Genomic DNA, 27,249 nt, shown 5'->3' on the forward strand with positions numbered 1-27,249 from the left:
CTTCTTATATAATTTTTATATGATTTCATTGAGGTTTATTTATGAACATCTCAAAATGGGTATTTGCTGTCTTTTATTTATTGAGGATTCTTGTTTTTGGATAATCAAATCTCCGGTCCAATTCAATTGATATGTTTTTTTTTTTAAATCTTTGAATTCAACTATGAGTATTTTTCTCTTAATTGGGCACCAGTTACTTTACTTAGGGATATCAGATATTCTATCAAATGTGGAAAAAAGTAATTTTGTAAAAGTTCCTTATTATGAGAAGTAGACAACTTTCTTTTAATTTTAGGAATAGTTAATGTACCCAATAATGGACTCTAGGAATTTTCATATGTTAAATACCAAATTTTATTTTTTTAATGTTGTTATTATTAATTTTTACTACCGATAATTGATTGATAGAAAGGAACTGTAAATCATTAAAACAATTATTCGTTATGTTTCTGCATCTCTGATGATGTTCTAAGTCCACCAGAGTAAGGAATGTGTTTGATCGACATAGTTTGATAACAGAAATATGAAAAACTAATTATTAAAAAAAAAAAGACTTTGATCGAAGAACATAGTTAGATGAGTTGGCTAGTTTTCTGAGAACCATTGTTTTCCTGAGTATCATAAAGTGAGTGTTTTATTACTCAAGAAAATTAGTTTTATTATTTGGCCTTTGTTAAGTATAACTTTGAAGACGAGATGGTAATCTTAGAGAGAAATATATAGGTAATGTACTAGATCAAAATTAATCATGAGACCGATTTGCCCTATATTCTAGAGTATATCCAACAATGTTTTTAAAGAAGTAGAACCTTTTTTGAGTATATTACAATGATATAGACTATAACTACTCCCTAATCTTCGTGATAAAAGCACTGCTTGACAAATAATTTGGAATCAGTTGTCCATCCTTCGGAGAATAACTTGTAACTGGATGGCCTGCTTTGGGTGAACAATTTTGGACGAGTTGATACTCTTTTGATGAATGCGTAGGGACGAGTTGACCATCAACTGGTGAATATGTAGAGACAAGTTGACCATCATTCGGAGATGTGTACGAAGCCACAGGCTGCTTGAGCATTGTAACTGTTGATATATTTTGTTTTTGTTCGTGTAGCGTTTGGGTATTCAAAACGATGCCTTGCGTATCTGGGGAGAGCCTATTGGATGTTACACCAGTCATATCGTCTATGGTTTGTACGCTGCTTATATAGTCTGGTGGCCAGTCGTGCTGGGACTCCTCTTCAAAGGCTGTGGCCAGGCTGCTACGCATTGTGATAGAAGGCCTCAAGGTTCCATAATGCCCTGGGCATATATTGTCTTACAATTGTCCCCAGACGAGTGCAACTGGACGTCACTCCCACTATCGCTATATGCGTCCTGCGAACCTTTGGCGAGGCTCCGGCGGTTGGCCTTATAATGATAAAAAACGGTAGTAAGAACCAAGATATTTAGGATTAGCAAAGAGCAGGCAATGGCCACTGTCACACTCAGTGCAATTGTGTAAGGGAAATCCTTTCCCATTTGACTTAGCATATCCAAATTATCTGATTCACTAACTTGGTTTCTGTTAGCCGTAGCTAAAATTGTCAAGGTATGGGGTGTATTTGTTAGGCCAGTGAGGGTTGGAGTGATTGGGCTAGATAGAAAGCCTTCAGTATAGATATACTGACCTGTTGATTCAGGGTATAAACCAGACTGGAGATCAGTTGGTAATCTGTGAAAGTTTTTACACGGGCCGTACCTAGTACCCACTCGTTCAAGACCAGGTAGTAGCCAGGACCACAAGGCTACTTTTCCAGCACGGTAATGGTCACGTACAGAGTTCTGGGTTCCTGGAATGAATAGACATATAGGTAACTAAAAGTAATTATGTGAAAACGAGGATACAATATTTATAGAAGATATATTCCTTAAGTATAAGATATATGGTTTTGACTCTTGATGTTATGAATAAATATTTTTATTAATTTATCAATGAATACGTTTTGAATGTTACAGCTTCAAAATCTATTACAAATAGAATCCAAACACTTGAATTTCCCTAAAGCAAGTTTCTGGAAAAGCTACATATCATATCTATATTGATGATTAGAATTATATCATATAAGTTTAGATGTACTATCATTTAGTTTATTAGACAAATCACCAGTTAAATATTAGTATTTTACTAAGGTTCTATAGTTTTGTGAAGTGCATTAAAGAAGTTATGTTTTATTAGTTTAGGGTAATGATATTCATAGGAGTTGGGTTATTGAAGAGAGAGAGAGAGAGAGAGAGAGAGAGAGAGAGAGAGAGAGAGAGAGAGAGAGAGAGAGAGAGAGAGAGAGAGAGAGAGAGAGAGTGTGTGTGTTAACATCTAGAACATAAGATTTCATATATAGAGAAGAAAGGGATTATTAATTTATATGTAAGTTATCACGAAGAAATAAAATTACTCAAAAAATATTAATAAGTGTATTTTCCTGACTTAAGGTTATATATCTAGAAAATATTGAAAATCATTGTATCATTATATCTCTGAGGGAATACAGCCCCAAAAAAATAGGAACCTCACCTATTTGAAAGTATCTCTGATAGACTGGATCATATTTGGGACATATCTGTTCTTCAAAAGTTATATCGTTTGCACTCCCGGACATCTTAGCTTTGGAGAAAGGATCTTTTGGATGTCTGTAATATAAACATAGGGTTTTGAATTGATACCATAAGTATAATTGATTGATTTATGGTATCAATGATATAAAATGTACAGTATTTATATATATATATATATATATATATATATATATATATATATATATACATATATATATAAATATATATATATATATATATATATATATATATATATATATATATATATATATATATATATATATATATGTATATATACATATATATACATATATATATATATAAATATATATATATATATATATATATATATATATATATATATATATATATATATATATATATATATATATATATATATATATATATATGTGTATATATACGTATATATATATACATACATATATATATATATATACATATATATATATATGTATATATATATATATATATATATATATATATATATATATATATATATATATATATATATATATATATATATATATATATATATATATATATATATATATATAAATATATATATATATATGTATATATATATATATATATATATATATATATATATATATATATATATATATATATAAATATATAAATATATATATATGTATATATATATATATATATATATATATATATATATACATATATATATATATATATATATATATATATATATATATATATATATTATATATATATATATACATATATATATATGTATATATATATATATATATATATATATATATATATATATATATATATATATATATATATATATATATATATATATATATATATATATATATATATATATATATATATATATAAATATATATATATATATATATATATATATATATATATATATATATATACATATATATATATATATATATATATATATATATATATATATATATATATATATATGTATATATATATATATATATATATATATATATATATATATATATATATATATATATATATATATATATATATACATATATATATATGTATATATATATATATATATATATATATATATATATATATATATATATATATATATATATATATTGTTGGACAGAAACTTACGGTCTATTAAATTTCTTATTCCTGATCTAGATATTAATCTCTGGCACCGCCGTTCAATTAGTTCATTATGCATGTTGCATAAGATTTTTCATAACTCTGACCATCCTTTACATTCAGATCTCCCTGGACAATTCTATCCTGTTCGTAATACTAGGCAGGCAGTTAATTCTAATAGCCAGGCCTTCTCCATCACGAGACTCAATACTACGCAGTACTCTAGAAGTTTTATTCCAGCTGTTACCAAGTTGTGGAATGATCTTCCTAATCGGGTGGTTGAATCAGTAGAACTTCAAAAGTTCAAAGTTGGAGCAAATGCTTTTTTGTTGACCAGGAGGACATGAGTCTTTTTATAGTTTATTTATGACATATTTGTTTTTGATGCTGTTAATAGTTTATATACAGTATGACATGTCTGTTTTGACGTTGTTACTGTTTTTAGAATGATTTATTGTTAATTTGTTCTCTTCATTTATTTATTTCCTTATTTCCTTTCCTCACTGGGCTATTTTTCCCTGTTGGAGCCCCTGGGCTTATAGCATCTTGCTTTTCCAACTAGGGTTGTAGCTTGGATAGTAATAATAATAATAATAATATATATATTTAAATATATATATATATATATATATATATATATATATATATATATATATATATATATATATCCAGATCCATATATCAAAGTACTTCCACTAATTTTGGGTGGTAGCCGACAACAAATGAATGAAAAAAGGTACCTTTCCTCTCTATGCTCCTCCCAGCCTGACGAAGAAGTCAACCAAGTTCGGCTGGTACTGCTAGGGTTCCACAACCCACCCTCCCCCGTTATCCAGCATAGATGAAGCTTTATAACGCTGAATCCCCTACTGCTGCTACCTCCGCAGTCATCCAAGGCGACCAGAGGAAGCAGCAGGGCCTACAGGAACTGCGTCACAATCGCTCACCATTCATTCCTATATTTAGCACGCTCTCTTGCCTCTCACATCTATCCTCTTATCACCCAGAGCTTTCTTCACTCCATCCATCCACCCAAACCTTGACCTTCCTCTTTTAATTCTCCCATCAAATCTTGCATTCATCACCTTCTTTAGCAGACAGCCATTTTCCATTCTCTCAACATGGCCAAACCACCTCAACACATTCATATCCACTCTAGCTGTTAAATCAATTCTTACACCAGTTTTCACCCTCACTACTTTGATCCTAACCCTATCTTCTCGAGATACACCAGTTATACTTCTCAGACACTTCATCTCAAACACATTCAATTTCTGTCTACCCGTCACTTTTATTCCCCACAACTACGATACATACATCACAGTTGTTACAATCACTTTCCCATACAAAACTCTCTTCACATTTATGCCTAACCTTCTATTCTTTATCACTCCATTCACTGGCCCCAACACTCTCTGACATACATCTGCTTCCACCCAACCATTTACTGCAACAACAGACCCCAAGTACTTGAACTGATCCACCTCCTCAAGTAACTCTCCATTTGATATGACATTCAACCTCGTAACACCTTCCCTTCTCGCACATCTCATAACCTTACTCTCACCCACATTAACTCTCAACTTCCTTCTTTCACATATCCTTCCAAATCCTGTCACTAATCGGCCAAGCTTCTCTTATGAGTTTGCAACCAGTACAGTATCATACGCAAACAACAACTGATTTACCTCCCATTCATGATCATTCGTGTCTATCAGTTTAAATCCTCGTCTAAGTACTCGATAATTCACCTCTCTCATCACTCCATCAACATACAAGTTAAACAAGCATGGCAACATATCACATCCCTTTCTCAGCCCCACTCTCACTGGAAATCAATCGCTCACTTTATTCCCTATCCTAACACACGCTTTACTACTATTGTAGAAACTTTTCACTGCTTGCAAAGACCTTCCACCAATTCTATATAACGTCATCACATTTCACATCGCTTCTCTATCAACTCTATCATACGCTTTCTCCAGATCCATAAATGCGACATACACCTCCTCACCTTTTGCTAAATATTTCTTGCATATCAGCCTAACTGTAAAAATCTGATTCATACATCCCCTATCCCTTCTAAAACCACCTTGTACTCACCCAAATTTTATGAAATTACTCCATATTGATATGAAAGATTTGCTGAGGGTGACATCCATCTTAGTGAAGTTATAACTTGAGGCCAAAGGTCCCAGAGCACCCATAGGACCACCAAAGACGTACGCCAGCTCGTTCAGGAGAATATTCTCTTTTCCAGACTTTGGGAAAGATTATTAGTTCAAATTTAAAGCTTTATTGTAGTAATAACTAAATTGAAAAATAATAATTTGAATGTAAGAGGAATATAGGATTTTATTTATATCATGATTCTTTTATTGGTATCTATTATTTTATATTTTCATGAATATTATTTGCATGATTTGGATACATACATCTCTAATCTATGGAAAATATTCAAAAACATTCTGTAGATTATTAAAGATTTTCATTAATAATATATACCATATTTTTTTTATTTCATATATAAATCCAATCTATCCATATCAACGTACATCTGAACCTTCTTCCTCCAAGACGTGGAGATAAAATGATCGGAAAGTCGTGTAGAGCTGCTTGGCAAGATCTGCCATCGGCGAGACGATATTCGCATCGTGAAGGCCTTGGCCGGTTGAGTCCCTGATGCTCATTGGTTGATGAAGGGATCTCGACCAATCAGTGTACTCGGCTGTAATGGCTAACATTATTTCCTGTGTCAAGATGAAAATACTCCATTTGAAGTGTACTTTTATTATAAGATTGTATAGTTTTTATGTGTGTAGTCCAGGTGATAATAATAATAATAATAATAATAATAATAATAATAATAATAATAATAATAATAATAATAATAATAATAATAATCACCTGCAGATGATATCGATATTTATTGACGACGAAGGATCTCAGCAGATCCTCCCTATAGTCAGCATCGAATCCTTCCTGGACTTCTTGCTCACTCAGGATGTCAAGGAGGTTAGCAGCTGTCATTCCTAGAAGGAGGTCAACTGGAGTTCGACCTTCCTTGCCTTTGAAATCAAGAGGAAAATTAAGATTTTTCTTATTTTTGTTTTTATAGTTGAGTGATTAAGAATATTACTTTGTATAGACAAATGGAGATATTTAGGATATACGATTAAGTACTTGGGTGCAAGTTAACTTTTATATTATAGTTTAGAAATTAGGAATTTTATTCTGTTTAAACGTATGTATTCATTATGCAAGGATTTCAGTTCGTAACTGTATATATTTGTGTATATAAAACAGCAACAACCAAAACAACAACGACAACAAAAAAAGCAGCTGTGTCTAGAACTCTGAAGGACATTGGCCACATCAATGTCCTTATTCATGACTGTGGTTTGGCTAGTTTTCATCATCAGGCTTGCCAACTGCAGAGTGGTGATGGTGGGAGATTTATGTCTGATTGCTCACAGCAAACGTAGCTATTATAGGTAGCCTTAGTACAGCTCTGCTGATCATCACGTTAAGGTATCCCCACCCATAAATGGAGGCGCATCTATATATATATATATATATATATATATATATATATATATATATATATATATATATATATATATATATATATATATATATATATATATATATATATATATATATATATATATATATATATATATATATATATATATATATATATATATATATATATATATATATATATATATATACACACATATGTAATAAATGAAATAATTGTTATTACATCTTAAAACACATGACGTAATATGTCATTTTGGATGAAGATGCTAGCCGTGAGATTTGCTGTAGTCACTAAAATCATAAACAGGATGCACAATGCAGCCTCGGCAATGTAACATTTTTCTTAAACGTCAAGACCTATGCATCAGTGTGTGAAAGTTTGTGACGTCACCAGATGCAGGTGTCATCCGAGATTGTATTAAAAATGCTGCATCAACTAAGCATACGATATCTGTGATATCGATAATTTAATCAGTTCATATCTATACTTCACCAGAATTGGTCATCCGACCAAACCCGCTCCCTCCTATGATGGAGATGTTTAACTCTGTTGTTTTTAGACAATAAATACTTTTAAAGCTAATAAGATGTACTTCGTTATCCAGCTTTAAATCATCTCAAACAACACATACTCAATGTGTGCTTATAAAAGTAGCACACTTATAAATGGTGGCAGCGGTTAAACTCTACGAATCAGAGAAAGATCTTCAAGTAACTATAATATTAAACTCTAAGAATTAGAGGAAGATCTTCAAGACTTCAAAATAAAAGCTGTAAAACCAGAGAAAGATCTTCAAGAACTCAACGTTATCTACATGTATCTACAATTTTGACTAAATAATATAGTCCATCGAAATATTAAACATCTAATGAATGTTATAAATATAAACTGATGAACTGGATCTTCCATCAACATCCTAGGAAACCCAAGGACTGACGTTCAACGTTTACAAAACATATCCAGGAAGCACTACATTCAACAGAAACTCGAACGATACATCGCTAACAAAACATTAAGAAAGAGAGAGAGGATGTGTCGACATCACACAGAACCATATATAAGCTAAGTACAAATTTTTGAATTCATCCAGTTTAGGCAGTGAAGTGTAGTTATCACGAGTCGTTAGTCGATTATTACTGGGGTGAGTGATTTGCTATTCTTTTATTTCCTTTCATTAAAGGAAACTGTGTTCAACTCCTAATTCTCATCTAGAATTTTTTCTCTCTTCATGCTAATACCTTTTTCTTTCAAAAATTATCGGGAAATGTCTTGGGATTAGTAACATTGTTTGGGAAATTTTATTATACATATGCGTTTACGCAGTGGACGTCTGTATTCATAGAGATATTTTGATAGAATTGCAAGGGGTCGAAGAGATAGGAAAAGAAATACAGCAGTCATGACTCCCCCTGTAAGCCCTACCCCTGGACCTAGTGGCGTAGGCCAGACTAATCCTCCTCTAATTGTGACGCTTGTAAATGCCAGGTCAGCAATCCTTCCTTTTCAGGGTCGAGTCAATGGGTTCTTGCCACAAAATGTGGAGTCATGGATTTCATCCGTCGATGCCCATTTAAATGCCAAACAAATCGTAGACCCTTTTGTACAATTACAAGAAGCTAAAAGTTTTATAGATTTTTCTAAGAGGGATGCGAGTGCATATTTAAGAGGTGTTTCATTTCAAGAAGCAGTTACCTGGGATGATTTCAAAGTTAGGTTACGCGCGGTCTATAGGGGTGAGGAAGCCTTGGATGTAGTATTAACGTTACGAAATACACTTAATCAAGCCACTATGAATCGGCTTAATGTTATTGAGAGAGCAGCTCTCATTTTAGGTCATTCCACTTGGGTTACTAGGGATAACATCTCCGTGAAAGATTTTTTACGATTAATGTATTTAACTTGCATGACACTTATGTTGCCTGAAGCTTTAGTGCGGTGTTTTGATAAGAAGTTAACGCCTGCAAGTACGGAATTGGATGTATATAAACAGATAAAGAAACACATGTCCAAGTGTCCAGATCTCGATCCCGTGTTAACTCAAGTTTTTGCAAAGAATGAAACAAAGCCACAACAAGTGAACGTAGTTAATAATAGTAAAGTAGCGGGAAGGACGTGTTATAATTGCAAATGTCAAGGTCACTTAAGCACCGACTGCAGAAGGAAATTCTGCTCGATTCATAATAGTGCAACTCATTCATACAGTCAATGTTACTCGCGTAAGACACAACAGAATCCCAAAAATACACAGTCAATTCCACAGTCAGTTCCATATGGAAATAAAAAGAAAAATCCTCATTTTAACAATAAGAAGAAACAACCAAATGTCAATGTAGTTCAGAGTCCAAAGCAAACAAACACTTCTTCGAATATCGCTGAGCCTGGGTCGTCAAACCAGACCTCGCAAGGTCATACTAATTTTCAGAATGTGCAGAGCAAAGCAAATACCACATAGTTAACTCCAGAGGGGAAGAGAGTGATGTTGGGTCAAGGTCATTCATGTCAACATCAATAGTATTGAATAATCAATTTAATGTTTTATCAGATAATTGTGAGACAGTAGATTTTCCTATGAAACACATGGCCGAATTAAGTAAAACAGTGCATGTTCCCGTAGATTTGCAACGAATTCATACAATAATAAGCCAAAATGAGTTACGACCAACCTTATATGCTGTAAACACAAATCCTTTACGTTATTTTTTGACTCTGGTAGTCCACGTAATATCATGGATTTGAAAACACATCATTTGTTGTTTTCGAACTTTCTGATTGAAATTCCGGAGTTAGACTCTCGGGTATAGGAAATAATGAATTAAATGTCATAGGTATAACTCATGTTCAGTTCAAAGTCGGTAAACGCACGTTTGCTGATACATTTGTTGTTGTAAAAAACATTGATATATATCCAGCTGTAATTATAGGATACCCATCTATGGGAAATCAAAACGTTATCTTAGCCTCTGCCAGGCACGGCTTGTATATCAAAGAGAAATTCTATAAGTCTTCTAATACCTTAAAATCAGTTTTGGATAAAAAGGAGACGACAAATGTAACCGTAACATACGTTGAAGAACCAATAACTTGTCTCACTAATAAAGAAATAATATACGCGACCCAGCAGAATTCTCGTTCACCCGTAATATCATCTTGCACGCAATCTATCGAACCAAACGTACCTTCGAATTTAATAGTGCAAATAAAGAAAACATTACCGGGATCTGAAATATTAATCCTTTCCGACACTTTGAAAACTAACGGATTGTCTGTCACACAATCTATTTATACAGTAGGCTCACATCAACAATGTAATATTGAAGTCTGTAATCATTTAAATAACACTTTAGTAATTCACAAAAATCAACATATCTTGGATGTAGAAGTTTATTAACATCGTATTCTTACCGTTGCTGAGATCAATCACTCTCAATCAGTTGCTGATGAATCCCTTTTGCGGTCTATTAAAAATAAAATCAATAAAGACATTCAAGACGAAGAAATTCAGCAGAAAATTTTTGGACTTTTAACCAAATATCATGATGTTTTTTCCACTACGGATGGATCCTTAGGAAAACAGATATGATCGAGCATCAAATAAGGTTAAAGGACAAGCAGAAAATTATCTATGTACCCTCGTACAGACTCCCTATGGAATTCCAGAATGAAATAAATGATGAAGTAGGTAAAATGCTAGAAGGAGTAATTAGGAAATCAAACAGCCCTTATAATTTTCCTTTAATAGTTGTACCGAAAAAAGATCGAACATGGCGTATCTGCGTCGACTTCCGTCGTCTAAACGAGGAGACGATCCCTGATCGATTCCCAGTGCCATGTACTGACGATATTTTGTCTTTGTTAGGTCATAATAAATATTTTACCAGTTTGGACTTACTTAAAGGCTTTCACCAGATATCATTAGAAGAAGATAGTATCCCATACACAGCCTTCAGCACAGACAGGGGACATTATGAATTTTTACGGATGCCTTTTGGTTTACGTTGAGCTCCTATAACATTTACAAGAATGATTAACATAGTGTTTGGAGACTTGTTAGGGGATATATTGCATGCCTATATGGATGATCTTGTAATCTTTTCCAACACCTTAGAAGAACATCTACGTAAGTTAGAACTAGTACTACAGAGATTAAGACAACATAACTTAAGGGTAAAGATTAGTAAGTGTAAGTTTTTCAAAACAGAATTAATATATTTGGGTTTCATGGTGTCAAGCCAAGGTCTTAAAGTAGTCCATGATAAGGTGTCGGCTATACGTAATTTTCCCATATCTACTAATGTCAAGGGAATACAGCAATTTCTAGGTTGTAGTGGATATTACAGGCGTTTTATACGCAACTATTCAATAATAGCCGCTCCTATAACTGATCTGACGAAGAAGGGCGTAGATTTCATATGGTCTGAACAACATCAACAGGCGTTTAATACCTTGAAAGATGAACTGTGTAGTTCTCCTGTCATAAAATTTCCTGACTTCGGTAAGGAATTCTTCATTGCAACAGATGCCTCAGACTTAGGAGTAGGAGGGGTATTGCTTCAGCAATATGATAAACAATTTTTCCTGATAGCTTTCTATTCTCGAAAGTTGAGAACTTCTGAAGGTAAGTATGCAGTAATAGACAAGGAAGGGCTAGCTATTGTTAATTCACTTACTGACCATAAACCACTAACAGAGTTCTTTAAAGGCTTCAACCACAGCCCTAAACGAACTCGGTGGCATTTGATCATTCAAGATTTTGGCGCAAGAATCGGGTATTTACCTGGGAAAGCAAATATCATTGCGGATGCATTATCACGCAACCCCGTGCCATCTTGTACGGAGCCTTTAGCTGAATTAATAGGTATATCAACATCCATGCCTATTGTTAAAACGATATCTGAACAAGAAGATTTAGGCTGGAGCGCTGAATTGTTACAGACTGAGCAAAGAAAAGATCAGAAAATAGAAACAATTATAAATGCTTTGAAAGGCAATCATAAGGAAAACGGATATATAAAGTATAAGCAGCAGAATTATATAATCAAAGATAATATTCTGTGTAGGACTGTGACAAGGAAAACCCGCAATACACCACATGTAACTAACGACCAGGTAGTGGTACCAATCTCACTTATTTCCACTGTCCTGAATTGGTTCCATTCAAATCCATTACATGGACACCCGGGGTTCTCATTAATGTCACAAAAAGCCAAATCATTGTTTTATTGGCATACGATGCTTACAGATATAAAAAGACACATAGCTAATTGTCGCACATGTCAGGAAAACAAAGGGCATACGAAAACACCTGTTAGCCTAGGGGCTTATCCTGTGCCCAATCAACCTTTTGAAAGAATACATTTAGATTTGTTAACAGGATTTTACGAGTCAGACCGAGGAAATAAGCACCTCTTAGTAATTATAGATGCTTTAACTCGATATACAGAACTAATAGCGCTTAAAACTAAAACTGCGATTGAATGCGCTAGGAAGTTTTACGAGTGTTACATTTGTAAACATGGAATTCCACACATGATAATCTCAGACTCGGGTGGTGAATTCAATAATCACTTTCTTACCTCATTGTGTGAATTCCTCAGCATAAAGAAAATAAATACCATGATATATCACCCAGAGTCGAATGGGCTAGTGGAAAGAGCAAATAGGAAGATTTTAAATATATTAAGAGTAACACTAGGGGGATCAGACCCCAACTGGGATATTGCAATACCGGCGGTGCTGAGTACTCTGAATCATTCATATCATATATCAATTAAAATGTCACCGCATGAAGCATTGTATGGCACCCCAGTTAGAACGACTTTCCATGTATTAACGCCTACAACTAATCTATCAAATCCTTTAAAAGAATATATAAATGCAAGTATAAGTCGATATGATATCCTTCGAAAGAATTTAGAAGAATCACAAATCATAATGAAAAGGAATCATGATAAAATAGCGAAGCCAACTAAAACATATACCGTGGGTGATAACGTGTATATTCAAATCAATGTGCGCAAAGGACTCAATTATAAACTAACACCTAAGTTTGAAGGCCCATTTAACAATTTGGAAACATTAACGGCCAATAGGTTTAGAGTTCAAAACGTATCCCAACCCACGGATGAGAGAATGGTACCATTGGCTCACATAAGAAATTAAAAAGAAAAAAGAAAAGAGAGGGAAAGAAGTGAGGGAAATTTTTTTTATTTTATGTGATTAAAAGTTTTCTTCTTAATACAGGAGTAATTATATATATTTTTCTCGTTACAGGTTTCCAAGATGAATTTTTTGTTGTTGGGAGTGATATTGTTCGCTCAGACATTTTTCTCGTGTGGGATGAGCTCTAAAACTAAAAGTATAAATTTTAAATATGGCACTATAGTTGAAAGACAAGAAGACGTTTTTATTACATCAAGCAACGTAGTTGTAGAAGTGAATATGCAAGCAATTTTTCTTCCAGACAATGATGTCACTAGCTTAAGAACCACCATTTCAAGGTTTTCTGCCTCATTGGATGAGTTGCATAGAAGACATTTTCATTTGACTACAGAGAGTTTGCTTGGATCAACATTAAAAGTTGCAAAGATGCTATCTGATGACTTGAAAAATAAGACTTACGAGACAGGATCTTTGGCTTATGACCTTTTGATGTGGACTGTAGGACACGAACATAAAGAAAGACGAAATCCGTTTATTCATGCTGCATTAAACATCTTTGGGTCTGTTGCAAGTTTAGGTTTAGGAATTTCCAATCGTCTTCAAATTAGTAATCAAAATAAGAAAATTGAGTTCTTGACTCATGAAGATGAATTGATTATGTCAAAACTAAGGAATCAGTTTGCTTCAATCAATCAAATTATGGATTTAGTAAATGAACATTCAAATAATATCATTCAGATTATGGAAGTACAGGATTTGTTGGCAACGTTAACGTATTATGATTCAAAGATAGATCACATACATAACAGAATTGCACATTTCATTGAGAAATCAAAAGATTATGTAGATGCTATCACGTTAGCAACTAAAGGTGTACTGTCGCCCCATTTGTTGCCTATAAATTACTTAAAGTTAATTCTGGAGAACGGAAGGCATAAACTAGGCTATGTTCCTTTGTTAGGCGAACGTAGGTTAGAATTTTATTACAGCCTAATTACAGTAAGCATTGAAAATAACAAGATTAGGATTACAATTCCCTTTGATTCTTCTGATGCCTGGCAATCTTACAGCATATCACCATTTCCGACTTTCATGACGAATCACTCAAATCCAGTAATATCCAGTTTGACAGGACACGTATTGATTCCCCCAGACAAGGAAACATATACGGTCATTAAAGACTTAAATCAATTAACTCACTGTTCAGATGCAATGGATGGAAAAATATGTACAGCTGACTCATTTGAATTCCATAAAAACCTAATGGATTCATGCGAGTTAGGTATAGTGCTAGACGGTGCTCTCTCCCATACAAGTGAAAATTGTCTGGATAAGCTTTATCCCTTTGACAATAATGAGTTCAATTGCAGACTGAACAATGGCTCGTGGATACGATACGACAAGGACGGCTTTAATGTATCATGCCCTGACGGATCCATGTCTTTCGCCCACTTCTTCGTTGCAGCAGATGGTTGTATCGGGACTTCCCCTAATTCCATGGTGACTGGTCTACGGACACTCATCAGAGAACGAGCCTACTTCGCGAACTTCACATGGACCTCTACAATGCCAGCACTACCTCTCCCGTACAACAGACAAGTAGCCAAGCAGTTGATGAAATTAACCGAAATGGACCACCTGTCACCGACTTATAAGGAAATTCTTCAACCCATACTACTAGCAGGACTGGGTATCACGGTGATGATATTTATCGCCGTGAACATCCTTGTTTGGCGTAGGTTACAGCACAGCAGGAAGCTAAAACAGAACGTATCACCATGTCCAGACAAAACTCCTTATTTAATTCAGTTTAAAGCCGTTTGAAGTGGCCACCTCATTCGATAAAGGAGTAAAATGTTGGAATTAGAGTTTGTAGGAAAAGCTGTTAGTACGCTAGTAATATGTAAATGAGGAGATTTTTAACTTTGCATGGTTAAAAATACATTTTAAAAAAACATTTTAAAAAAAAATATAAATCATTTTTTCTCTCGGCATCTAATAAAATATATAAGCCGGAATGTTAAAAAGAAAAGAGAAAAAAAAATTAAATTAACAGAATCTATGGGCATCTAATAAAATATATCAGCCCTATATATATATATGTATATATATATATATATATGTATATGTACGAAACCGTGGTACGTGTACGTACCAGGAATTCGTGTTTGTGCACTAAAAAATTTAATTTTTACCAAGGTAACAAATATTTTTATTAGTTACCGTATTATGTTAATCTATGTTTCTGACAAAGGTAACAATTATTCTTTAACAAGTTACCGAATCATATGTATGTCAATATTTTTTTTTTTGGTACCATATAATCATTTGCTAGCAATGTACCATATATATGATCTTTATTTATCATGCATTTTTTTTTCTTTGCTTTGGTAATATCTTTTCATATGCATTATTGTTATTATTTTTTGATGTGCCTATCCGGACATTCGTCCTCGTTTGCTTATGGCTAAAGTTAAACAAAGAATAATACATATATCCAGTCACGCCTAGTAAACATGTTTTGGCTTGTTGTTAATTTTTTTTTGAAAAAATTGAGATAGCTGGCCGAGATAATGTAAAAAATGAAATAATTGTTATTACATGTTTAAAACACATGACGTAATATGTCATTTTGGATGAAGATGCTAGCCGTGAGTTTTGCTGTAGTCACTAAAATCATAAACAGGATGCACAATGCAGCCTCGGCAATGTAACATTTTTCTTAAACGTCAACACCAATGCATCAGTGTGTGAAAGTTTGTGACGTCACCGGATGCAGGTGTCTTCCAAGATTGTGTTAAAAAGGCTACATCAACTAAGCATACGATATCTGTGATATCGATAATTTAATCAGTTCATATCTATACTTCACCAGAATTGGTCATCCGACCAAACCAGCTCCCTCCTATGATGGAGATGTTTAACGCTGTTGTTTTTAGACAATAAATACTTTTAAAGCTACTAAGATGTACTTTGTTATCCAGCTTTACACATCTTAAACAACACATACTCAATGTGTGCTTATAAAAGTAGCACACTTATATATATATATATATATATATATATATATATATATATATATATATATATATATATATATATATATATATATATATATATATATATATACATACATATATATATATATATATATATATATATATATATATATATATATATATATATATATATATATATATATATATATATATATTCTATATACATATATATATATATATATATATATATATATATATATATATATATATATTTATATATATATATATATATATATATATATATATATATATATATATATATGTATATATATATATACATATGTATGTATATATATATATATATATATATATATATATATATATATATACATATATATATATATATATATATATATATATATATATATATATATATATATATATATATATATATATATATATATATATATATATATATGATACTTGTGTATAGAGTTTTATATATGTAATGTTATACATTTACGGATTTCAGGTGTATTTTCCATCTCATGCATTATGAGTTAAGACCCTAAATAGCATTTACAATAAATAGATTGCTTTTGCGTTTGAGTTGACAAACATATCAAATCCATCTACGGAAATTCAGAAGTAAAACTTACCCATTTTTCTCATATGATTTTTCCAGTCAGGTTTTATAGTGACACCATCAATGCTGGGGCCAACAGCCACTTGGATCTTGGATGTCTTTAGTTGAACCTTTAAGAACATTGGGTTAATGATATTTTCTTTTATAAAAGTTATATTTTTCCTAAATCATAATTAATATTTAGACAGAAATATTAAAGTTAACTTATTATTTGTCTTTTGCGATTGAAGTAAAAGCACTATAATAAAAAGAAATCATCCTATGTTAAAATAAGTATTACAATATTGTTAGGTTAAATGTAAACTCAAATTTCTAATGACATTTCGTTTTTCTAAAACACACCTTTACTTATTTAGATAGACTTTCGGTTAAAATTTAGTTATAATTATAACTATACAATTTTTAACGTATCCACTGAAATAAATATCTAATTACAAAAAAGTTTAATTACCAATAAGTTATTCAAATTCAATACCTGGTACATAAGGAGAAAAAATAATCAATTATTCTTTATATTTTGAAACAAATTGCCATATTGTTTAATTAAATGTATCATTAATCTCTTGTTTTTTTTCACGTTTTAGGAAAACATAAAAAAGGAGCTAAATATAATATAATTATTTAAATATTAACCAAAAAAATAATTAACAATAAATGAAATTATTATTATATATATTTCCTTCTGTATTTATTGTTTTCATTAGGTAGAAACAGAAAAAAGAAAAAAGAAATTCCAATTCATTATTGTTTCTAGCTATTCGCATTCCATGTAGCTTATTTGCTTTGTGTGAACAGTATCTGTGGTGGCATATTGCCATGGGCAGAATAATCACTGAAAACCACAATATTTACGACGTACAATTGTTCTTTTTATTAGAATTGACAGTATATTAATAACCAAATTTTTAAAAAAGTTCTTATAATTCTAGCATAGTATATGATTGGAAATAGTATACGCTACAAAAGTATAGTCTAAAGAGTAATAATCATTCATTTTCTTTTCGATGGACTTATGGTTTTTTTACTTGTAATATAAAAATAATAAAGCAATTGAAATTTTGTCTGGCCACGTAAACTGGTAATCAAAGAATCATTCTCAATACATCTAGAACAACATAATCAATCACCTTCAATATGTCGTGCAGAGGCCTCTTCCTCAGACACTGGAGAAGATTTTCATAGTGGCGAAAGAGGTCGTTCGGAACAGGGCAGTCCAGCTGGGTGGCTACATCGAAGGCGTGTCCAGATGGGTCCCGGACTGAAGCCCAGGGACTGAGTGCAGATCCTGACATTAGGATTGCTCGCTTGAACAGACCTGCTCCTGATGACCAGGGGAGAAGGATTGCCCGAAGGATATTATGGTAGGAGGGATTCTATGGTTTTACGTGTTTAGAGGGGCTGTTAACTTATATGTTTTTGGTACTTTTTTGGTAGAGACATGGTTTATATATATATATATATATATATATATATATATATATATATATATATATATATATATATATATATATATATATGTATATATATATATATATATATATATATATATATATATATATATATATATATATATATATATTTATATATATATATATATATATATATATATATATATATATATATATATATATATATATATATATGTGTGTGTGTGTGTGTGTGTGTGTGTGTTTTTTTTTTCTGTATGCCTTATATATACATATGAGGGTGTGTGTGTTTAAGAAAACATTTAAGGATTCTGTAAGCCTCAGTGGTCATAAATATCATAAACTATATTATCTTCATCCCTCTTTTCTCTCAATAATGATTCAACTCGTTTCGTAAGGTAAAAACAATATCAATTCAGCAGACCAACAGAGAATATAAGAACATCTAAATAAATGTAGTTTGGCCTTTGTACAAGAACAAGACTCCGATTATAGAATATTGGAAAAGGAATATCCAATAACAAATAAAAAGACGATAATAGAAAATTGAATTAGTGTTTCTTCTTGATGATTATTGAATGGTATGGGATATATACATTGAAGTTTATTTAATTTGACTTTTTAATTAGGAATCACAAGAAATCAAGTATGAAGAAATGTATACATACACACACAAACACACACACACACACACACACACATATATATATATATATATATATATATATATATATATATATATATATATATATATATATATATATATATATATATATATATATACTTGTATATACATACATACATATATATATATATATATATATATATATATATATATATATATATATATATATATATATATATATATATACAATTTCCAATAATATTAGAAAAAATCAAAATACCCATAAACTGATTCAAACAGAGATATTAATCAAAACCAACAATTTTCCTTACAAGTTCACGACTCCAAAACCAAAACCAGAAATGAGAGTTGAAATGAAATGAGGAAGTCCCTTGTGGAAACTTGAGATGCTCCACGATATACAGTAGTAATTCTATTATTTGTAATATTTAACTCTCGTTTCCAATATGGGATTTTGAAATACGTTTCCTTTCAGGAATTTACATTTGTGGAATAGATGGAGGATTTTGTTTGACCTGATTATCTTTTTTAAGAGTGAAGATGCTATGTTTAGTAATAATAATAATAATAATAATAATAATAATAATAATAATAATAATAATAATAATAATAATAATAATTATTATTATTATTATTATTATTATTATTATTATTATTATTATTATTATTATTATTATTATTATTATTAGTTGCAGTGCTAGTAATATAAAAAGGCTAAATTATAATAACTGTAGCGGCAATACTATCAGCATTAGAAGTAATCATGATATCAAATGCATCACTTAGAAATATCATAAAACCACCATCAACATTACGTCATCCCTCCAACCCCAAGTAACATCACCTAAGGAATATCTTAAAATCTTTCGCTTTGTCACAGAGAACAAGGTTTACTTACTGACTGACCTGTAGCAGCAGGCGTTATGAAAATGTAGTTGAGGCAGCCGGCTCCCGTGCTGTGACCCATGACCATGACCTGTCCTGGGTCACCCCCAAAGCGGACGATGTTCTCTTGAACCCAGTGTAAGGCGGCCAGCTGGTCCATCAGGCCATAGTTAGCTACAGTTGGGCGACCCACTGGGTCAGTGTTCGCGTTGTAAAACCCTACGGTAGATTAAGTTGAAAAGTTCAGATATTGATGTATGTACGTATATGGGTATTATAATTTTGCACATTTAGACAAGTTTTTCATCTTCATATTCATATAAGCCATTTATTATACTCTTCATTATATCTGGATTCTCTTTACTACTGGATCAGAGACCCTTTAAGACAATAGCCTCTGATCAGCCGGTGAATCGAACCCAGTCTAAAAAACTGAAGTTTCATCGACTTAGGAATTTACCCAAGAGGTGCTGCTAGGTCAATAGCTCCTCAGTTTCTTGAGACCATGTTCGATTCTCAAGCACGACCAGAAGCTATTATCTTTGAATGGATTCCCCCTTGGGTGTCCGATCCAAGGCAGAAAAAAAATTAGACATTAGGGTAAGTATAATTAACGGCTTATACATATATACATAGTGTTACAAATCTAACAATTATATTTGATGGAAGACCAGGAGCGACTCTTTAGCCTAACAACCTCAAAATATGTATATTTTCACCTTCGTAAATTTCAACATAAAGTTGACATGTCAATTTCTGGTATTATGTTAAAACTTTTATCTCCATTTTAAGGAAAAATTCTGAACTGCAGTATCTATTTGCAGCTTTGCATAAAAAAAAGGAAAAAAAAAAAAAAAACTTTTGTTTTGTCGAAAGCAAAAGACAAAAACCATCCCTTTGGTCTTCAAAGCTTTTTTTATTTCTTTTTCTTCTGTCTTTTGTAAAGGTTCAGAGACTGAATTATTCCTTAGTGTTTTCCAATGGTTGATTCGCTGCCTGTGTCTCTCTTTCCAGGAAACAAGAAGAAGTTTATCAAAGGGGACTTTACCATATCCCAGTCCTCTTCATCTTATTGACAGGGATTCCTTTAGAGTCGACAGGATTAAAAGGTTTTTTCTTTTTTATCGTTTATTCTATTTCGAATATTTATCTTTGGAAATATACATCATAACCAAGGATTATTGCTCCATATAATATATATGAAATTCCAGTTTGTCTAATACAGTAATATCGTAGAGGAAGAATCTTTTTTTAAATTCATAAATATATGCAAGATATATGGGATTGAAGTATCATTTTCTTAGAGAAGTTTTTGAATAATAGGTTTTTCAGTGGAAATAATTTCATATTTCCTAAAAAAGGGTTAATTATATATCATTACTTACCAAAGAATATACAATATCATTACTTACTAAGAATATATAACTTAAATTTTCAAGAATATCCATGTACCTTACTTGCCAAGAATATACAACCTTACCTACCAACAATTTCAACAACATTACCTAACATGTCACAAACTTTACTTACTAAAAATATAAAACCTTCTTACTAAGAATATTCATCCTTACTTAGAAAGAATAAAGAACCTCACTTAATAAGAATATACAAACTTGCTTTCCAAGAATATGCAATCTTACTTACTAAGAATATACAACATCACTTAATAAGAATATACAAACTTGCTTACCAAGAATATGCAATCTTACTTACTAAGAATATACGACATCACTTAGAGAGAATATACAACCTCACTCACCAAGAACATGCAACATTACTTACAAAGAATATACAACCTTACTTATAAAGACTACAGAGGAACCTCCCATACCCAGAATGCCGAGAAGATAGTTGAGAGTCACCACAATGACCTTGCCCAGAGCTGCCAGAACTGATCCGTCGTAGAGACTTGAAGATCCCCACTCAAACGACTCTCCCTGGATGAAGACGACCACTGGGTAGGCCATCAGAGCTGCATCTGCAAGGAGGCAAGCAGGATAGCCAGGAGTGGTACTCGGATCTAGCAAATGTGGTTCTAGGGATTTTAACAGACTGCGTCTGTAAAAAGTTGGGAGTGGGGTCATGTTATCATCATATATTTAGAGATATAGATATAAGCTAGTACTGAACCAAGCTATACATACACACACACACACGCACGCACATACACACACACACACACACACATATATATATATATATATATATATATATATATATATATATATATATATATATATATATATACATATATAAATACATATATAAATATATATATATATATATATATATATATATATATATATATATATATATATAGAGAGAGAGAGAGAGAGAGAGAGAGAGAGAGAGAGAGAGAGAGAGAGAGAGAGAGATTGTGAATTCCTAGCCTAAACATTTCTAACCATCGTGTCTGATAATCACGGCAGAATGAAACTCATCAAAATGTCACTGAAATTAATTCCAGGAATATTTGAAATGACTCATTGTCAGGAAAAGAAATTTTAATTGATATTTCTTTTTCTCCAGTACTTCACATAAACTCCACTTAAAGAGGTTTGGTATAAACAGCTGAAAACCAAAAGTTTACTTTTCATTATGAAAATGATTAATTTTTGTGATACGAAATTAAAATTCGATTTGAATTTTTTCTATATCGTTACCGATTCTCCCTAATATTTTCCATGATATTCTAGTAATTTTAGTGAAAAGAAGAAAGTATTATTCCTAATAAACGTTTTTATCTAATTAAAATTTGAATTACTTAGATAAAATTTTCACTACGTTATCTTGGGTTTTTGTGGACCAAGTCAATTTTTGAAGACCGGTCCCTTTTGAGGTTAGTTTCCTTGTGCTTTCATTTTACATGAAGTATTAATCTAGTTATGAAGTTTGAATATGATTTTATCCTTTCTCTCTCTCTCTCTCTCTCTCTCTCTCTCTCTCTCTCTCTCTCTCTCTCTCTCTCTCTCTCTCTCTCTCTCTCTCTCTCTTGTTTTAAGCAACATCAGATGAAAGTTAAATATAGTAATTGTTAATTCTGTTGTTTCTAGGAAATGCTGTGATATTTGTCGGTCCTTATTCAAAAACTGCATATCGTAAAATAGTAATTATACTCTATGGATATTTGTTTAAAAGAGATATATAATATGTTATGTATTATTAATGAAAAGACGTTCTTTTATATACTGAGGTTACATAAATAGAATAGAGAAAATTAGAGATAGGCAGTAACATATTCATTTAAGGAATCAGTCTTAAGCATGCGAAGGAAAAGGAAGTCGATTCCTGCAGCTAAACATTTTGACATTAATCAAACAAGAAACAGAAGGATTTTAATTTTGCATAAAGTGAGGCTCCTCATGGAACGTTCTCGACAGAGAGAGAGAGAGAGAGAGAGAGAGAGAGAGAGAGAGAGAGAGAGAGAGAGAGAGAGAGAGAGAGAGAGAGAGAGAGAGTAGAGGTCGTTTTATTTACAATAAATATCTGTCTTTCTATGCATGTCCTTCCATTCCAATCTGTTCATTGTCTTTCTATGCTAGTATATACCTGCAATTTTGCTAAGCTTGTTATTCTATCGTCTTCTCTTCCCTCCATTGCTTTTCTTGTAATCTTAAAGGACCTATTCTGTTATTCCTAATGTCCCTCTATTATATGTTATTCTCATTATATGTCCTGCCCATTTCATTTTTTTTTCTTACATGTTGTTAGAATATTCTCTACTTTAGTTTGCTCTTGCATCCATATTACTCTTCTTCAGTCTCTTAGTGTTATTCCAATAATGTCTTTTCGTAGCGCTTTGAGTTGTAATTAGCTCATGTTCTAAGGCTTTATAAGTCTCCAATTTCTTGTGCATAAGTTAATAATGCATGTATGACCATCTGATTAAATATTTTACTCTCTAGAGAAAGTGGTATTTTCCTTTTGATAATATTAGTTTGTTCACCAAAACCTTTCCATCGCATGCTTATCTTTCTTTTAGTTTTGGAATCATGCTCTAGGAAAAAAAAACTTCTGTCTATCCCAAGTACATATATTAATAATCCTTCTCTAGAGGGTCGTCCATAACTCTTATTTGTTGTCTCTCTAACTTTCCATTGAACATTATCTTAGTTTTAGTCGTATTCATTTTCAGTCCACAAGCCTAGTTGGAAGAACTGGATAGAATAAGTCAAAGGGTTTCAACAGGGAGAGCAGCCCAAGGGTAAAAAGGTAATGATGAAATAATGAATAAACTATATGTTGGAAATAATGAAGATATAAACATAGAAAATATTAATATACTATTCAACAGAAAAGTAAAATTTTGCAATTTCTACCACCACATTATTTTATTGTTCAAAAAATATAGGTAAAGGGTATTATTATTATTGTTATTATTACTTATATATTTATCAGTCAAATATGTTGTATATTTTCTAATTTTTATATGTAAAAAAAATTGACAATTGTGATTATTTTTTAGTAAAAATCATTAGTAAAATACTAAAAAGAAAAATATTAGATCCATGCAAAAGTTAAATTATTTTCCTTCTGATACTAGAAAAACTAATGAAATTATATAATCAAATACAAATATAATTCATATGTGTAGAAATCACGAAAGCTGACACGTGATGAATATAAAATGTATTATAGCCACGAAAGGAAAAATGAAAAAGACTTGATTGGAGTTAGTACTTTCATCCACTCAGGACATTATCAAACTCAGCAATGAGAATACATATACAAAGACATCGTATTTATACTGGAGAAGGGGATCCAACAGCTGTCAGTTTCTTAATAATTCCGGAAAAGTCAGATTTTAGATAAAAGGATAATACTGGATTAACGGAAAACAGACCTGGGCTTAGATTCAAATTTATACCATGAGTACAGGAGATTAAAAATGATTCAACAATATTCCTTTGGAAATAGTCATTTACATGGATTACTTTTTCCGTCTTTGACCAACCAATTCTGTGACTTGACCCTAACCAGTGGGAGGCCAAGGCATTATTAAGAGAACCCCTGGAGACGGCCACCTGATGTTGTTTTAATCTGACTGGTATACTTTTTGATGTTTGGCCAACATAAAATAGGTTACACTCTGAACAAGGAATGCTATATATTACATTATTATCATTTCCAGAACTCTTCTTAATTAACATGTTTTTTAATGTACAATTATATTTAAATACTACAGAAATGTCTAGTTTTTTCAAAAGGGGTATAACATCTAAAAAACAAACATGAAATGGCAAACAAAGCCTATTATTAATTGTTTCCTTTCTCTCTAATTGGACACTATAAAATGTTTTCTTAGCCTTATTCATACATTTTTTCTAAGAAATATTTAGGATAACAAAGATCTGTTGCAATTTTTTCTATTTTAGTGAACTCCTCCTCAATGTAATCCGGGCTACAAATTCTCAATGCCCTAAGGTACATGGAGGAAAAAAACTGAATGCTTAATATTTTTAGAGTAACCGGAGTAAAAATGTACATATGAAAAATTATTTGTAGGCTTTCTATATATGGAAAACTTAAATTTATCTGTTTCTCTAACTATTAAAACGTCTAAAAATGGGATACGGTTATTTTCTTCATTTTCTATAGTGAATTTTATTGATGGTACTAATGAATTAATGATTGAAACAAAGCCCTCAAGATTAAAATTTTCTTCTAAAATACCTTGAACATCATCAACATATCGATACCACACAATTTGGGAAGACCACACTGAAGGGATTAATCTAGATTCAAAAAATTCCATATATATGTTGGATAAAAGTGGGGACAAAGGATTACCCATAGCCATACCAAAAACCTGTTCATAGAAATCTCCATTAAAACTGAATTTACACTTTTTAATGCACAAACAAATAAGCTCAATAATAGTATGGGTTGATAAAGGTAAATTATAAGCATCTAAAATACCCGACAGGAAATCCAATAAGTCATCAACCGGCACTTTGGTAAACAATGAAGTTACATCAAAACTTACTAATCTATGTCTAGACGTAAGGTTAACTTTTTGTAATTTTTCGCAAAGATCAACAGAATTTTTTTATATGAGAGGTTGAAATAGATCCTAAGATCGGGAAAGTAATTTGACTAAATATTTGGATAATTTATAGTTAATAGAACCTGTAGCACTGATAATTGGTCTGATTGGATATCCTGTTTTATGGGTTTTAATTAAACCATATAAATAAGGCAGAGACGGACCAGTAGAGATAAAGGCATTAATTAAGGATTTTTCTTGTTTTAAGATAGATTTAAATTTTTTATTAAAATCTTTGATGACCTCGTCTAATGGATTAACTCTCAATTTTATGTAAGTTGAAACATCAGATAAAAGTACATACATCTTTTCTAAATAAGTTGTTTTGTTCATAATAACTAATACATTAGCTTTGTCCCCTTCTCCAGTATAAATACGATGTCTTTGTATATGTATTCTCATTGCTGATTTTGATAATGTCCTGAGTGGATGAAAGTACTAACTCCAATCAAGTCTTTTTCATTTTTCCTTTCGTGGCTATAATACATATAATTCATATATAATATTATAAATTATTCCTGCGATATTTCTCAAACTAAGGGATCAAAAGGATAAAACATGATAAAGATGATAAATAAAAAAAAAATAAAAGGTTATGATATCTGCTTAGTATGATAGTGAAAAAAAAATGAAACTAATTTTGAGTAAATTAAAGGACCATGAATGAGGAATACGGAAATCACAGGACTAAAAAACTTTTTCCGTTTTAATGTAATTGTTGGACATGATTTTAGCAGAGGAATTATTCCTTTTTCAGTTCATTCGTGGAAGACTTTCCCGGGATATTCATGTTTCATGTATTAAAGCAGACCATAATTCCATTTGAGAAATTTGGTGTTTTTCGTCTTTGAAATCTTGTGACAGAGAATCAAGAGACAATTGTGTCATAATTGAGAGAGAGAGAGGGAGAGAGAGAGAGAGAGAGAGAGAGAAGAGAGAGAGAGAGAGAGAGAGAGAGAGAGAGAGAGAGAGAGAGAGAGAGAGATGTATCAGATATATATATATATATATATATATATATATATATATATATATATATATATATATATCAATATATATATATATATATATATATATATATATATATATCGATATATATATATATATATATATATATATATATATATATATATATATA

General features: G+C 31.4%; 1 protein-coding gene across 1 annotated transcript; it reads right to left on the reverse strand.

Moving 5' to 3' along the window:
- Positions 1-1,284: 1,284 nt before the first annotated feature.
- Positions 1,285-20,225, reverse strand: LOC137626837 (neuroligin-3-like). Its single transcript, XM_068357825.1, has 8 exons — positions 20,087-20,225; positions 18,235-18,428; positions 17,121-17,217; positions 6,664-6,824; positions 6,312-6,506; positions 5,860-6,017; positions 2,555-2,670; positions 1,285-1,832 (listed from the first exon to the last, which is right to left on the reverse strand). Exons 1-8 carry the CDS (start codon positions 20,223-20,225, stop codon positions 1,285-1,287), a joined length of 1,608 nt encoding a protein of 535 aa, XP_068213926.1.
- Between the last annotated feature and the right edge of the window lie 7,024 nt (positions 20,226-27,249).

The sequence above is a fragment of the Palaemon carinicauda genome, chromosome 34, assembly GCF_036898095.1.
Source record: "Palaemon carinicauda isolate YSFRI2023 chromosome 34, ASM3689809v2, whole genome shotgun sequence".
NCBI lineage: Eukaryota > Metazoa > Arthropoda > Malacostraca > Decapoda > Palaemonidae > Palaemon > Palaemon carinicauda.